This window comes from Seriola lalandi, unplaced genomic scaffold, assembly GCF_002814215.2.
Source record: "Seriola lalandi dorsalis isolate HSWRI2012SDOR001 ecotype SW California unplaced genomic scaffold, Sedor1 jcf7180002054920, whole genome shotgun sequence".
NCBI classification, from domain to species: domain Eukaryota; kingdom Metazoa; phylum Chordata; class Actinopteri; order Carangiformes; family Carangidae; genus Seriola; species Seriola lalandi.
Window position 1 is genome coordinate 644,594 of NW_019525472.1, and position 17,557 is coordinate 662,150.

Genomic DNA, 17,557 nt, shown 5'->3' on the forward strand with positions numbered 1-17,557 from the left:
ATATTCTATTTATAATGATACAAAACAAAGAAATACAGCAAATCCTCATATTTGGCCTTAAAATGTTTTTCCATTTTTGCTTGATTACTAAAAAACTGTAGCTGAATCACCTTAGTCGATTAATCAATAGTTCAATTGTTTTATTACTACACACGGCAGATACTATACGATGTCTATGATATGTGTAGTGCCGCAGATGTTCCTGGGAGGGGCTGGATTTGTTGACGGCTTCAGAGAACAAATACTCTATCAGCACGCAGCATTGGTTCTCAACAAATCCACATCTCACAAGACACATATAGCCTAACATAAATCCTTCTCGACAACACACAAAATTGTAGAATTAATTATTTGCCTGTCAGCCAGCAAGCTTTCCCCAGTAAACATAATTTTGTTACTTGCTGAATCAATCTGAGTTAATCTGTGGATCTGATCGAGCTGCTGACCGGGGAACATATGTTCTTCACTGGCTGCTTTACACCCTGTCCAGCTGCTGAGCGAGAGAGAGAGAGAGAGAGAGAGAGAGAGGGAGAGAGAGAGAGAGAGCGAGAGAGAGAGTCTATCCTTTTGAAACATCTGTCTGCTATTATCTGTTTCCATTCATCACAGGTATCACTGTACCTACTACACACAACCCATACAGATATAGACACCCCAGTCACATGTCTCACATCTCAAACACTCTATTTTAACACTCATCTGTATTTATAGTGCTGTGTTAAAAGGCCTGTCACCTGACCAAGCTGCCTGGAGAGGAAAAAAAAAGAAGAAAACTGCTTTTATTAGGACTGATGGTAACCTGCAAACGACAGCAGTCTTTAAAACTATGAAACGCCTGTCCAACAAAATGAGTGAAAGAGGGGAGGAGAGCAAACAGAAGCTGTTTGTCTCTCCTCTGTGAAATTACTGTCACAAGTAACCCATGAAAAGAGGAAAAAAGTGAGAGGCAATCAGACACCTCTCTCTCTCTCTCTTTCTCTCTCACACTCAGCATTTCTCACTACTTTTCTCCTCTCAGCACACCGACACACACTTATGCACGTCAACATGATTCCAGTCAACGTTACCTAAAAACGATGTGTTTTCTTTCTGCAAAATGAAAAGGACTGATGATTATGATGGATTGATTTATTTTCCTCCTTTTCTCCCCTGCTTTTCAGGTTCCTCACAGACAGATGATTGCCTTATGAATGAACATCCATGAATGAGACCGGCAACATACAACACTAACAGACACATTTGTATGGATGCAGCACTTCCAAGTTCATTGTCATATTTGTTTTGTCTCTTTTGGTTTTACCGGCTAGTGTGTTTACACTATCGATACCTGACGGTAAATGTGGTGATTGTAGGCTTGTTGATTTTACGGCTACAACCACAGATTATTTTCTTTATTGATTATTATCGATGAAATGTCAGAAAATAATGAAATGCATAGGGCTCGGCTCAAAGCAAGTTATTAAAACAAAATGTACTTAAAAAAAACAAATGAAAAAATGGGCAAATGCACACAGTTCTCAGGAAACACTAAAAACTGATGAACATCCTGGTAATTAATAAGGCTGATGACAGATGTCCAGCTATAATTTGCAATAAAATCAGAATCATGCAATCAGACTGTTAAAACACACATTGTTGGCCACAATTTACATGTGGTGGAATTCATCAGTTAGTTGAAAATTAACAACAAACATTAAACAAAGAAAAGCAAAAAATTCTCAAATTTGAGAGACATTTCAGTTGCTGGAACTTTCAGTATTTTTGGATATTGAAATTCTTAAATATTCTTTTGACTAGTTGTGTTAAATGTTGCTAAATCTATTTAGTTCTGCACTTTCTCAAAGTTGGGGGACTTGTGACAGATCCTGCATTTCCCATAATGCAACTGGACTGCATGTCGTCAAGAAGTGGCCGTTGGTGCTGGGTGCTTCGCTAGGCGGCGCTAACTGCCGAAGACATGACCACATTCAGTATGTCTGGGTTTATAAATGTGGTTAAGAAACATACAGAGACACGAGGAAGAAGAGGAGAAACTGGAGGGAAGAATAGCAAAGAGGCTGAGCTGCCAAACAATCTCACACGCAAGGTCAGTTCGTACGTTGCTAGCTAGCAGCTAACTACTTGGGCTGAAGAAACAGATTACACAAACAGTCTGCAAGATTTACCTTTCATTCTGTATGAACACTTCCTCTTACCTGGTAAACACCCCCCCCCCCAACACACACACACACACACACACACACACACACACCCACACCGACACAAAAGGGGTCCTCAAGCCAAAAAGATTATTTTCTCAGACTTTTAAAACGTCCTCCAGAGCCAAAGAAGACATAATACTGTTTTCACAGTGTAGTAATACCCATGATGAGAAAGCTGAACGTCATTTAAAATTGGTGTATGGTCCCTTTACTAGACTCATTGTTTTAGTACTAAGAAGCGTTTATGGGTTAGTGGCTTGTGTGATTTCTGTCAGTGGCTTATTTGCTTTGTAAAAATGTATTCACATTGATAACCAACAGTCAGAGGCTGAGGGGACCTGAGTGGAAAAACAATACTATAAATGGGATTCATTTTGGACCTGTTGATAGTAAAGGGAAAGAGGAAAAAAAGGCAGCGATTGGGAATGAGACGGCAGAGCAGTATGGTGAGGTGATTTAGGGAAAAGAAGGCAGGATATGTGACAGGATGAAGGTGAATAATACGGAGAAAACGGGAGCAAAAGTGGGCTGGGAGAGGAGGAGGGGTTGCGCTGAAGTGAGCGAGAGGGAGGAGAGGAAGGGAGGCAGGCTAAATCCTCACACCATTATTATCAGGACTCACATGCAGCCCCTCCTGTGATGGAGTGAGAGCAGATAGAGAGAGATAAAGAAAAGATGGAGTTAAAAAGGAAATGGAAAGCAGGATTACTGGTGTGACAGCACCGGCAGATGAGCGGCAGCGCAACGTTGAGGGAGAGAGAGAAACTCTGGTGGGAAAAAAAACAAAACAAATCAGTGCAACAGGATGAGGACCTGCTAGTGCACAACCGGCCCGACCCCGCAGACCTGCCATCTGTCCCGCTGTTCTCTCCGTGTTCCCGACGCTCCCACCATCAACCAACATCTGGATCACCTTGCATCCATATGGGAAAGAGGGCGAGGGGGGGCCACAGAACCAAAATCTTATCCTCCCCTCATCCTTTTTGATCACGGGACCTGAGGAGGCGCATCATCACTGGAGGGGATCCCTTGCTGCGGAGTACCATCACCACAGGGGCTGATAACTGGACCCAAGGAGGGGGAAAAACTTTTGCTCTAAAGATGCAGAGGCTTGCACAGGACCCTTCCTTATCTGTGTGTGAGATTTTCTAACTTCCCATGGATCTGTTGTGTCTTTTACCCCCGAGCAGGGAGAGGGAAAAGGAGACAGAGGAGGCGGAGAGGGGGAGAAAGGAGGAAACGGTGGGGAAGCGTCACTGCTGCTGCTGAAGTGTTGCCGGCGTTTGTGCTCCTCTGCTGAAGAGGTATTTTATCATTCTTCCTCTCCTCCCCTCCTCTTTCGCTCCTCTCCTCATCCGACCAGCGGGGAGCCTGAAGGATACAGACAGAGAGCTAAACACAGTGGGTTTATGCACATATGCACACACACGCACACACACACACACACACACACACACACACACACACACACACACACACACACACACACATCAACATAGGCTGGCTGCTCGTCTAGGAGCTCCCGCACCTCTCGTCTTCTGCCACCCTCCTTTTCCCTCACTTTCCCTTTCTTCTCCCATTTTGATGTCCTGTCTTCACCTTCATGACCACTTGTAAATGCTTCCCCTGTGACAAACACACACACACCCCCAAAAAAAAAAAATAACAGAGAAAAAGAGAAGGGTGAAGAAAGTGAGGAGTTAGAAAGAGAGATTTTTGGAGATCACATAGGCTTGCTGTCACGTTGTGAAGTCCTCCAGCGGGAGTGTGCAGACATCCGAAGCTGCCAAACACAGACACACAAACACACAGAGAGTCGCGGATAACTCTCACACACACTTCTCTCACACAAAGACTTGGTCTAAATGCGTACTCCTACAGGTGCTGAGAGGGGAGAGAGGCAGGTGAAAACCAGGTGAAAAAGGAAAGAAACAGTAATAGAGGGGAAGACCTTTGGAGGGAAGAAGCCAGGGGAATGATGGAGCAGCAGGAGTTCAAGTTGGATGACAGCAGAAAGTGCAGGTAAGTCTGTTACACACACACACACACACACACACACACACGTACACACACTCCCTCACACTCTCATTCTGTCACTTAATCTGATCCTCTGTCAGGAATTCATAGATTTTATATAAGTAGGAAAGACAGATATGGAGCAATAGATAAAGACAGAATAGATAGATGGTGGGGATAAGATGCTCAGGGGGAATACAAGTGTAGACACAGAGTGTAAGTGCAGTCATACTTTCAGTTTTGATAAGTGAAGAGTGTCCTCGAGAGCCAGTTGTTACTATAACAGGAACTAATGTAAGACTACATATTAGCATTTTTCACTCTGAGCTTTGGTGGTTAGCTGCTTGTTTGTAGTGTGTGCAAATGTGTGTGTGCGTGTGTGAGTGTGTGCGATCCCTCCATACCTGCATGCATGCTTACTCAATATGACTCATTTACTTACTGATTAAAGATGTTAGAGTTGCAGTGTTTTACTGTCTTATCAGTTATCTAGTAATGCTCATTGATTTGTCCCATAAGCTGTATGTAGCAGCTCTCATTTTTCTCCATTAGTGACACAAGCTTTCTGCTCCAGTTTACGTATATATCATGTTGCAACCCACGTGTACACAATTTCTTTAGCTGCACAGGAACATAGACGATGTGGTTCCCAGCCTGGGGTTCGGGGCCAAGGGGTCACAACATAATCAATGGGACACAACATAATCAATGGGACAGTGCAAGTAAAAAAACAGGTTTCAAATGTATAAAACATATATGTATGCAGTGATTGAGACGTACTTGATATTTTGTACTTCGTCAAGCTTCTGAAAATCCTCTACGGCTGCAAACTGATGCATTTTACATATATATTATGTAGCAACATCCCCACAGTTTCTTTAAGCTGCATAGTTCACAGTCACATAAACCAGTGGTTCCCAATATGAGGTTTATGGTCCCCCAATGGGTCCCAATACAATTCTAAGGGGTATTGAGATAATTAAAGCATAATAGTAGAAACATTTTCTGGCTACATTTACTTTTGAGAATTCTTTCTGAGACTCTAAACTTCTGCAGTTTATATAGATCATGTTGCAACATAATGTACCACAGTTTCTTGTAGATGCACAGTTCATGACCAGTGGTTCCCAACCTCAGGGTCGCAGCCTTCCCAGTGGTCCCATGACAAACCTGAGGGGTCACTAGATGATTAGAGGGACAACAAAAAAAAGTAGCTTGCAAAAAAAAAAAAACATGTCTAATTTTGACCCCTTTTGTGAACTATTCGATAGTGGGCTCCTGTGCTCCACTTTATAGTATGGTGGCAGCATGTTTGCCTATTTGGTTGTGTTGTGTGTATTTGCGACAAATGTGTTGTCAAATTCCAGTAGAAGATGTTTTCTTAATTTGCTTGTGTTTTGTCTGTTTTCGTGTGTTTTCGTCAGTTGCATTGAGATGATAGGACGTTGGGAAATTAAAAGAAAAAACATATTTCTCATACACAAAATCCATTTTTCAACTGACTTTTGTCTTAATTTTTGCTTTTTTTGTGAAATATTGGAAACCTTTTCCCCATTAATCTGCTGAAAAAAGCTGTTTATAACTTGTGTCTGCTCTATAGCTATTATAAAGGTATGATTTATATTTAAGTGTCACTAGCCAAAAAAGTTGCAAACCAATGACAAACACATTCAGGAAAGTGTGTGTGAATGAATGCATACTGGCATCATTTTATGTATGTTTCTATAAATGTGCCACTGTCTGTTTAATATTAGGTGTAGCAGCAGATTGGGTGTCACTGATATTTTGATTGCTTTACATTTGAGTGGCAGGGGGCCAAGCCAATCTGGAAATTCCCCCACCACGTCAGCATCACTCATCGGGGCCGATATGTCCGGACTGCAATGATTTCCTATAAAGCTGTCAAATCTTTATGTGTGAGAGCAGGAACCCACAGAGAGATGGATTTTCAACGTTACCAGTTAAAACCCTAATTATGATAAATTTACATGGCAGACGTTATGTGATATGTTTCATAATAAGCTCAGGGGTTCAGCATGACACGCTCATTTATTCATATTGTGAGCTTAATTTGTATGTGGATGGTTTATTAGCTCGGTTGATGCATATGTGCATACATGAGCACGGGATTGTGAGAGCTGCATGTGCAACGCTGACAAACCAGCTTGTCTTCCACATGTCATCCACAAGGAGGAGAGACAGAGGGATGGAGGGATGAAAAGATGACAGGAGGGGTGGAGCAGTTGAGCTGCTTGACGTTGACAGAGTGGCCGCTCGTAGTTCAGGCTCTGTGGTGTGTTTACTGTCACACACATAACTGTTAATGTAACCGATTTAAGGATGACTTCAGGAAACGGTGATGGAAGTGCTTCACTGACTGGAGTCTCATTAATCCAAAGTATGATCAAAGTCAGGACCTTTTTTTTTTTACCTGGCATGAAGTCCTAACATTTTATAAAATGTGTGTGTGGTGTCCACAAGCCTAGAATAGAGTAGCCCTGATCTATACCTGGAGTGTCATCTGAGGGAACCTGCTCATTTCACACATCTGTTACTCATAAAGTTTGTTATACACTGAAGGTGTAGCCTGATAATCAGCCTGAATTGGCAATTCAGAGGACTGGAAATCAACTCCTTAGCAACCTGACAGGAGAGAAAAAGTCACTTTCCTTGATTTTTTTTTTTGGGCCAAAAGGGTGCAGCTGAAACAAGCAGTCAACACTGACATATTATAACCTTCAATATTCACTCTCTTTTTAGCTTTGTTTTGGTCTCCACCAGCTCCTGAGAAAAATATCTGTCTCTTTAGCTGCTAAATGCATCACCAGTGAGAAGCTAACTTTGCCGTTTGGTGCTGAGCAGGTAGAGTCAAGTGGGTTTATCGGTGTTATGGCTGGAAACGATGCTGATTAGAGTGCTGAGAGTGAAGTAAAAGAATGAGGTCAAAGATGATTAATTGCTCTGAAGAGCTGAGGGGAACAGCACAGTTGGTGAATTTCAAGTGGGTTTGTCACTACAAGTGATTCTTTTCATTTGTCCTTTCATTTGATGAGTCATTTGATCCACTGTTTATATAAAAATGTTCATCATACCAGCTTTAAGTAACAAAGAGACGATAGAGTGCAGGTGATACAAACCATGTAAGATGGCAGATAGTTTCATCCTCACATCATGCTCAGTACTGCTACTGGTGGTCGGAAACTACATTACAATAATGTGTATGCTTATTCCTAGTAATGTAATGTACACAAGCTTACAGCCATCGGAGCCAAGCATGGTGAAGTGAAGTGAAGTGAAGTATTGATAAAGAATTTCCAGTATCAGTTAGAATACCACTACCAAGAAATCATTGCTGCAGAATAAATTTCCACTCTGGGATTTCTTGGACTGCTCCAAGTCTGCATAAATGAGGCTCTAGAGAATCCTGATGTTTCACGCAGCTGTCAGAGCACTCTGCCTGCAGTATGTTGACGAGAGGAAGACCGTCTACTACATTAATACTACCCCACTAATTCAAGCCCCCCTAATTAATGCAATCAAATCAGTTTTCAAAGGTGCTGTGAAAAATCAAGGTTCAAGCTGTGCGTGTTGATAATTCTCTCGTGATGATGCTCATCCCATCAACTAGATCCTCTCCGCTCATTTCCTCTCCACCCCCCAGGGACTCAGTAGAGGGACTCTTATCATATCCCTGCTAAGTAGTTAAATGACTGTATGTCCCAGGGGGTACAGTATATGCTATTTTAACAGGACAAGAATCAGCTGAACATGTGGTCCAACATTTGGTCCAACAGGTGTCCTCACAACATCCCTAATGATCTTGTTTATCTGGGCATATATAATAGACATGAAAAATGTGAATATGAGAAGTCATTTATGGATCATTGTTGGTATTTTTTTCACAATTTTTTTCAAAGAAATTGCTAATGTATGTATAAATAAAACATATTTTATTATGGTTTCTCATTTCAGACAACTGAAAGTGTAACACATTAAGCTGGTTAATAGAAAGACAAGAGTATGGGTTTATAAGCCTTTCAATGTCGACTTTCAACAGTGCATCTGATTTATTTTTTACCTCAATCAAAGCCTGTTGTAGGTTTTTTAGGATGTTTTATTTGATCAGTTGTCAGAGGCTAAGAGGATGAAAATATTCAGTATTGCCTAAGAAATGCTAAACAAAGATTATGAATTTGTATAGGACTACCCTTGGGTAGTCAATAGGAAATCTGTATTCCCTTTTTTTTTTTGTTGTGCCTCACATAGTAATCCTGTTTCTCCCATGTTCTCGCTTGTCTTCCGAAACTTTCATACATTTTTTTAGTTTTCGCTAATAGCACAGGATAAGTTTGGATGCGTGCGTGCGTGCGTGCGTGCGTGCGTGCGTGCGTGCGTGCGTGTCAACGCTGACGCAGGTACAGCCCTACCTGAGTCCCAGTGAGAGAGTTTATCCCACATGGCAGAGCTGCACCCCATCTGGAAATCTCCATAATAATAGAAAACCTGTGCATGCACCACCACGCTCACTCTCTCAATCTGCACATGTGAATACAATTTTGGTAATTTAGTGCACAAACATAACAGGATTTATCGTGTGATTATGCAATTTTTCATAATCTGCCGTCTGATGTTTTCCTATTTATCTCTGGCTGGCTGTCTGAGACATTTGCATTTTTAAATTTGTTTAGTTTTTTTAGATTCAGTAAAAAAAAGAGATAAGAGGATAGTCATTTGATTGTTGTTGTGTGCTGTGTTTGTGTGTGATTGAAATTCAGATACAACACATTGTGGTTCGTCCCTCGTGTTCACAACCTTTTCCATGGCTTAATCACACCATTTTACATTGCTGCTAATCTGGAGCAGACACGCTCACTCCTTCAACTTCTTAACTACCACCCCCCCCCACCACACACACACACACACACACACACACACACACACACACACACACACACACACAATCTGCTAATCTGAGGTCTCATTATCGTGCCTTTTTCCAGAGATTACACTGTTAAATGAACACTTGACCTGCTCTCCAGTCATGTGATTCACCAAGTCAGCATTTATCTGTTCTCTCTCTCTCTCTCTCTCTCTCTCTCTCTCTCTCTCTCTCTCTCTCTCTCTCTCTCTCTCTCTCTGTATATATTCTACTTTTCTATTGATGTAGGTACAGATGCCACTGCTTTTGAGTTATTACCAGTACTTAAATGATCTCTAACGATCTTTTAACTCCTCATGGTTCCAAGTCAGGTCTATGGAGAGTTGCCAGATCTGTGTGTTTTCTGTAAAAAGTATACTACTTTGATGGAGAGTGAAAGACCTGACCAGATGACCTGATCATCTGGCAACCAGGCTAGCTGCAAAATTGAAAGTAGCATCTGTTAGATGAATGAATGGCAGAGAGTTTGACACTCTTCCTGTTACAGTTTAAACAATTAAAACATCACAGAAATAAAAATACTCCTATTGCTCGATACATCTTACAACAGTCAGTTGATGTTACTGTATGTTTAAATTTTAGGAGTAAGGTGTTACATGTGTCTAATTTGAGATCATTGCTTGAACATGTCCTTTTAACATCAACTTTGTTTTGACGGTATGTCTGAAGTATCCTCTATAAAGCAAAAAACTCTAAAGTCACACCCCTGCATTAAAAAAATGTTCTCTTATCAATTTAAACATCATATTTTACATCAATAACATGTGGTATTAAAGTTTCCTTGTTCTTTTTTCATGAGTGGCTAGCATGTTGTGACTTATAGTTCATGAAGGATTCAGGGTAAAAATCTGTGAAGAGTGTAATTTTACACATACTTACACATACTAGAAAATTGTAAGAAACCCAGATGCAACATCAGTATCCAGGAATCTCCACATAATATTACCTTTTAAATACTCAGACATTCAGTGTAATTTCTCTATGTATGTACAGCTTGGGTGTAAATATACCTCAGAATATGAACATAGTCCACAGACTTTAATTATGTCAAGCAAGGACATCTCTCAACCTTCATGATATCAAGTCGTCCCTCCGTCTACAATATTAATCTAACTGTGAATACCAGGTTGTAAATTTAGCTATATGCAAGGCTATGGTTGATAAATAAAAAAGTGGGTTGAGGGTTTGAAATATAATCATTTTTTTCTGCTTTAGTTTTAGGTCTCTGTCATTTATTTCATTTCTTTTTAGAGTTTCGCTGCGTAGAGTTTGTTTTTAGCACAAGTGGATGGTTGGTTAACAGCTGCTTTGTGCTCACATCAAGATATAATGATTCACTGGAGACAAATAAAGTGATCTCAGTGAGTCAAAACAAGCAAACCCTGGATTTACAAGAGAAAAAAAGAAAGTGTAACACCCTGCTGCCGTTTGTAAAATCTGCATAAGCTCTCAGGGGGATCTGTATAAATCCTACTTCAGACTTTGAACTGTAGTTTTATGTTTTCCCCTTCAATGAACTCCTTTCTATATGGACTTGATCATAGAGCTAAAAAAGCCAAAACGTTCAAAATGTCTCTTTATGTAGACGACAATGCTCAGTACATTTATAATAGATCATTCGGTTTTCCTAAATGTGCAACATCATTGACCCTTTGCAGAACCAAATATCTTAAAGAAAATGTCTTTAAATTTTTTTTGAATTGTGGCGCCAAAAAACATCCATATATCATAAACAAAACACACAGATCTTTGAAATAATCCTTAAAAAAGGCGGCTCCTACCATCATTCCAGCTTTGACCCTATATTGACTGAGGGCTGTATATAATAACAGGGTTGGATTGTCTTTCAAAGGTTCAAACTGTATATTTATTGCTATGGGCCCCTAAAGCCCTGGTGCTTAAAACCTTATTGAGATGAATGATTGATATCCCAGGAGCATGAACAGTGAGGGGGGGTGGAGTGAGGGGGGGTGGGAGACATTAAACCCAGTGTTGCTTTGAAAGGAGCTTTGAATCAAAGATGGGAGGTGCTGTTAATTATCAGCGCGTCTCTGATGGCCACTGATGAGACCGACTCTATATAAAACCTGCAATTAAATATGTGTGTGGAAGGCTGTGTTTTCTATAAGAAAGCTCACCTGCCTTTATCAAAGGTTCAAAGGTATTGATTCAATAAGAAAACATCTTCAAACGTTTGATTGATGTGGCTACAGCAGATGCAAATGTTGAAGGTATGATTGCTGTGAGTTATATGGTGAATGCACACCAGGAATTAGGCGTTGATTATTGAGAGATGCCTTATAGTGGAGGGAATGACAACACTAAGCTCCAGCAGTTTTCAATTTCAATACATGTGTCTTTTCCTTTTTTTTTTCGAACTGCCTTCTTCAATTTGTGTTACTTAGACATTTAAACATTTATGGGACATAGTCAAGGTTTGAATTTCACAATCTCTCTTGTTATGTACATAATGTTAACAGTCAATAACTGCAATCATTCCCTGACCTTAAACAAGTGGTTATTATTGCAACCATGGTGACGAAGGTCCCTAACCTTAACGAAGTAGTAATTTTAATCCAAACCGTAACCGAAGAGATCATTAAATTGATTTATTTTATTTTGAACCATTTAGAAAGTGATCTGTAACCATTTTGGAAGGTATTGACTAGCGATGATGAATGCTGAAATTCTATCAAGTAAATACTGAATTTTAGTTTTCAGCAATTAAGAATAGTTGTCACTTGGGCTTTGATGAGATGTGAGCATTTAATCACATTACATACAAAGTCACCAAAACTGGAGTTTGACATTTGCACCCGCCATATGTTGGCTTATGAGGATGTTACGTACATGCACAGATTTCAGCAGCAGTTAGTGTTGTAGCTGTTACTTCTCATGAGCACATGACGTCACACCACGTGGAGAGAGGCCGGGTGAAGTAATGTAATGTGATGTAATACAAGTGGTGAGGGTCGAGGGGTCTGTTTGACAGTTTTCGCATCCTGCTTGCAGTGTGTGTGTGTGTGTGTGTGTGTGTGTGTGTGTGTGTGTGTGTGTGTGTGTGTGTGTGTGTGTGCTGAATCAGAGTGTAGTGTGTAGAGATGGAGAGGTGATTACAGTCATGACACTGGGGGTTGGATTATGGAGGATTACATGCACGCATTCTTGCACACACACACACACACACACACACACAGTTTTCCTCATGACACAAGAGTCTAAATGCAGGGCTAATACTGTCGTACAAAAGGGTCAGAGAGAGAGACGGACCAGGAGAGAGAAATAAGGGATGGATATGTTCTGATGGATTATGAGGCATTATGTCAAAAACATCATAAAAGTAAAGCAGCTTGTATGAATGACTGTTGCTCTCTTTCTTTTCATTCCCCTTCCCTCTCTCACCCCCTTCCTACCTCCCCTTTCCAGGCAGTAGGCTGGCAAGATGGCCATTCCCAGGGGACAACCTCCTCCCTCACCTTGGCCTCCACTCTTCCTCCTCCTCCTCTTCCTGCTCCTCCTCCTCTCCTCCCCGCTGCCCCTGCAAGCCCGGCCACTCCTTCTCAACCCGTCCATCAACGTGGCGGTGGTGTTCAGCGGCTCCAGCTACCAGAATGAGGTCAGAGGTCGTCTCAGTGGGGAAAACTTTGTGGACCTGCCCGTGGTGGTCAGCCCAGTGACCGTGCTGGTCAACGACACCAACCCCCGTGACCTGCTGACACGTCTCTGCGACACCATGGCAACGGAGAGGCTGCATGGCGTGGTGTTTGAGGATGATGTAGGCTCGGGTGCCGGTGTTCAGGTAAAAAAATTATTTGTGCATTTTTGGGCTTTTTTGATAAAAAACATCCTCTTCAGAGTCACGGTGCTCAGTCACCCACATCCGCGGTTCCTAAAGCTGCACAAGGAAACATTTTTATGTAAAAAAGCACCTGTCCTGTCAGCTTAAATCACAAAGCAGAGCCGCAAAAAAGAAGAACTAATTGAGATGCCAAGCATGTACTACCTTTGCTCAAATTAAATTATGGTGTTGGTTGATATGGTTCCTGATCATAAATGAAGAAGAAGCGATATTAGATCATAAAAACAAAATGTAAATAGCCCCTTCATACGAGGGGAAGGAGTGCTGAAACACTGTTACTCTTTTATTTAAAGGAGCTCTAAGTAAGTTTTGCTATTGCTACATAGCTAATGTAAGCATTAACAGCTGTTTACTTACCAGTTTAGAAGAAATCAGCATCAAACTAAATTCCTTTACTTACTGAGAGCTGTGTCCAGTGGTGGAAAACAACATTGCATTGTTGACATTGCATTATATGATATATACTGTATGTATATATACGTATGTATGTATGTATGTATGCATACGTATGTGTATATATATATATATATATATATATATATACATACATACATACATACATACATACATACATACATACATACGTATGCATATATTAGAAATTATGGTGGTTTATCACCGTTTATCATTCTTTATGCAAAAACTAAATGTGTCTGTTTGGTCTTCAGGTGGCAGAAGTGGCACAGATCCTGGACTTCCTCTCCACTCAGACAGCGCTGCCAATCGTGGGCATCAGTGGTGGCTCTGCAGTCGTCATCCCATACAAGGTAATGTCAAAATAAAGAACCAGCCATTTAAGCACTGGCCCGTCATCTACTTACAGTCTGAAATGGGTGTAGAGTGGGCTGTCTTCTTGCTACCCCACAGTGATGACACAAAGACGCCAGGAAAAAAAAAAAATTGAGGAATAAAATGAACAACAGGCTGTAATGTAAACCCTGTCAGCGGCAGCACTCGCTCCTCACAGCCTCCTGTCTTAGTCAGAACTCTTTCACACCGGCGTCATTCAGCTTAAAACAACTTAAGTAGGTCAGAGCGGTGAAACCTACTTTGGCAAGCAACTCCCTGCATGCAAATATTTGGATATGAGCAATACAGATGGGTGAATTATCAGCAACGACTGCAGCCATCGACCATCCTCTAATCCCTGGCTGGGAAAAGTCTGAGTTGTGGGAAGGGAAAGTTTGTGAGGGGAGACAAATGCTACGGGCGATCCGTGCCTCAATCAATCATCCCTGTGCATTTGAAGAGCAGCAGGTTTCTCCTGCTATGATTTAGCATGTATCTCATTGTTGAATGCAGACGGGGAGCAGTGAGCTGTGTAGTTAGATTGTAAAGAAGAGATTAATGACACCAGACGGATCCTTAATCTACTTTTTTTTCTCTACTTTTGAGAAGCAAAATGGCTCCATCCCCTCTTGCTCTCACTCTCCATGTTTCTCCGCTTGTCTTCCCTTCCTTCCTTTAACTGCTTAACTGCTATCATCAACACCTTGTATTTATAGAAGCAACTCTCACACATAGAAACACACATGCAAATGAACACCCTCACCCTCACAAAGCTAAATGGGTGGATTCCTAGACCTATCCAGCATTTAAACTGAGCTGACAAAAGTGTATCAATGTGGCTGTGAGTGGTGGATTTCAACCCCCCCAGGGGACATTTTGTAAATCATAGCATGTTGTGTTTATCAGTTTCCTGTTAATCAAAAGGTATCTGCAGATGTCACGTCATAGATATTAAACAGAAGGAGTTGTAGCTGCAGGAGGGTGATTGATTTGCTGTATTTTGATGGCAGAGCGGGAGTGAGTGAATAAGAGGCAGAGAGAGAGGAGAAAGATGCTTCGATGAAGCTTGGCTGACAGCTGCCTGAAGGCAGTGTTTTACTGTCTCACAGACAAGTCTCCCTTCCGTCTTTCACAAGTGAAATAGTCATTCTTGTTTCGCTGCTTCTTTCTTTTCCTTTGCTTCTCACTTTCTCTCATTCCTCCTTCCTTTTCCATATTTCCTTTTAGCTCTTCAAACCCTCCAGTTTTAATTTTTTCCCTCCATCACCTTTACTCCTTGACACATTTAAATCCAGTTTTTTTTGGCTCTGTTGTGCACTGGCTGAATCCATTAAGCAACAGGGCTGTGCTCCTCTCTGCTCTCTTGGAGCTCCAGGACCATATTAAACTGTTAATTAGACCCTTCAGGAGGCTGAAGCCCCCCACAGCCCTTATCATTCACCCTCCAAATCCAAACCATTCACTCATCTTTCCCTTTCATTTTTCTGTTTTGCTGCCTTCCTTGTGTAACCTCCCTCTTCCCCCTATCGCTGCTGCTTCACCTTAACTTGGCAAGAAGGAGTTCATGTTTACCCCAGATGAACTTTTGGTACTCGTCTCAGGCAGTGCAAAGTATCTATGAGCCTGCAACATATTTGGGGCAAAGTTTGTCAGTTATCAACGATCTCTATACTTTGTAATTTGCAAAGCCGGTCACGGCTGGCTCAGTCTGGATTATTTAACCTCTCTGCTTCACAGCAGCAAAAGACAAACGCACCGATGGGACGTTATGTATTGTACCGAGCAACCTTTCTCTGACAAGCCCAAAGTGTTGAATGACAGTTCTCTATATGGCACAAAGAGTAAAGCTCTCTCTTCTGAGGTGTGCCTGTTGAAGGCCTCATTCAGCCCTCCTCCTCACACCCCCTCCACTCCACTTTTCCTCTCTTATACACTCCTTTGTTGTCAGCAAGGAGGGGGAAAAAAAAAGCTTGTCAGTGGTGTCCCACACAATGGGACAGGTGGATTGGACGGAGAAAGACATATGTGAGAGAGCATGATTCTCTTAAGGGATAAAAGAGCTCAATAGTGCTTGATTATCAATAGCCTGATGATGATGAATATCTTTGATGGTGGGTTTAAAAAGAAGCAGCAGCCGCCCAGGCCGCCTATTTATGGTTCCTGTTTCAGTGATCTCTCTATGGCAAACAACAAGGAAGGAGGGAATGAGACAAAGATGAAAAGATTGAAGGGAGGAGAGGAAGTGTGTCTTTTTGTTAGACGACACATACATCAAGCAAAGGCGAAGAGGAGGAAATGAGACAGCGTGAGGAACGGTTGAGAGAAGGTATAAAGACTGTTCAATAGGGCCTGTGAGGGAAAGAGAAAAAATATTGCAATGTATCTCTCTGCGGAGTTGGAAATCAGAGGTTGTGTGTGTGTGTGTGTGTATGTGTGTGTGCGCGTGTGTGTGTGTGTGTGTGTGTGTGTGTGCGTGCGTGCGTGCGTGCGTGTGTGCGTGTGTGCGTGCGTGCGTGCGTGCGTGTGTGAGAGAGAGAGTCATTGCAGTGTGCTGGGTGATCATTAGAGGGTGCTGCATCCAGATGTCGAGTCATGGGAGTAGTAGAGCCGGAGACAACACAAGGAGGAGAAGGGGAGGAGGGAGGATGCTACCAATGAGGTTGGGGATGGGGTGAGGGGGCGGAGGGGAGCAACTACAAACTTTAACGACAGTAACAAAAGTTTAATTTATTTGGCACAATATTTCCGATGTGTGATAAATGAGTGTGATAGAAATGATTATGATAATAATTGGCAGCAGTGTCTGTCCTGTGAAAACCACTTATCTCCAAATGTGGTAAGTTTTATGCGTTCAGAAACACAACATGGCAAAAAATATATAGACACCCTAACACTAACATGTGGATATCCAAACATTACTTGCATATGTTATTGTAAAACAACCATAGTCATCAGATTGTTGCTATATCGACCTCCATAGATTTTATAACCAAGCTGGAGGGACTTTTCTCCCATTCAGCCACAAGAAGTTGGGTGATAAGTCGATGTTCCAGTTCAACCTGAAGGTATTGGGTGGGGTTGAGGTCAGGGCTCTGTGCACACCAAACTGGAAAACCTTTTTCACTTGTTGACACTGGAAAAACAACTTCTCCAAACTGTCGTTATAAAGGTGGAAGCACATTCACAAAAATCTGTGTCAAAGTGCACTAAAATATGTGAACAGGTGTATCTACAAACTTACAGTACAAATATGGTGTAAAGAGTAAAGTTCTAACTAGTATTATCCGTGTATCCAAAGCATGATGTATGTACAATTCTCTATTGTTGTGCAAAACTATTAAAAACACATCACTGTATCACACCGTTGCACTGGAGGACATATCACTCCCATGAACATGGGCACTGTAGTTTAGTCTGAGATCCATATGCACCAACCTGCTAATCTGCAGCTGAAATACTCCTTAACAAATGCATTATTTCCTTCCATTTTAGTAATGTTTGCTAAAACATGCAGTGCCCGGTTGATTTAGGAAATTATTTAGTTGTCTTTAACAGTGACATTATATATTTGTGACCTGTTTTTAAAGACTTACGTCTTGAATGGGAACTAACGAGCTCTGGAAGTGCAACACATTGTTGGTTTTGGACTTTTCATGGGATTTGTTGGCACTGAGAAAAATATCCTTAACCAGTTCCTTCCAAAACAGTTACAAATGACTGTTGAAAAATATCTGTTTTAAACCATGACAACGC

General features: G+C 41.5%; 1 protein-coding gene across 1 annotated transcript in view; it reads left to right on the forward strand.

Moving 5' to 3' along the window:
- Positions 1 to 2,889: 2,889 nt before the first annotated feature.
- Positions 2,890 to 17,557, forward strand: part of LOC111673504 (glutamate receptor ionotropic, NMDA 2C-like) — a 52,059-nt gene continuing 37,391 nt past the window's right edge. The window contains exons 1-4 of the mRNA XM_023431267.2: positions 2,890 to 3,602; positions 4,083 to 4,223; positions 12,583 to 12,955; positions 13,684 to 13,782. Of these exons, the coding sequence (XP_023287035.1) occupies positions 12,599 to 12,955; positions 13,684 to 13,782 (456 nt within the window). The 5' untranslated portion in view covers positions 2,890 to 3,602; positions 4,083 to 4,223; positions 12,583 to 12,598. The remainder of the gene's footprint in view (positions 3,603 to 4,082; positions 4,224 to 12,582; positions 12,956 to 13,683; positions 13,783 to 17,557) is intronic.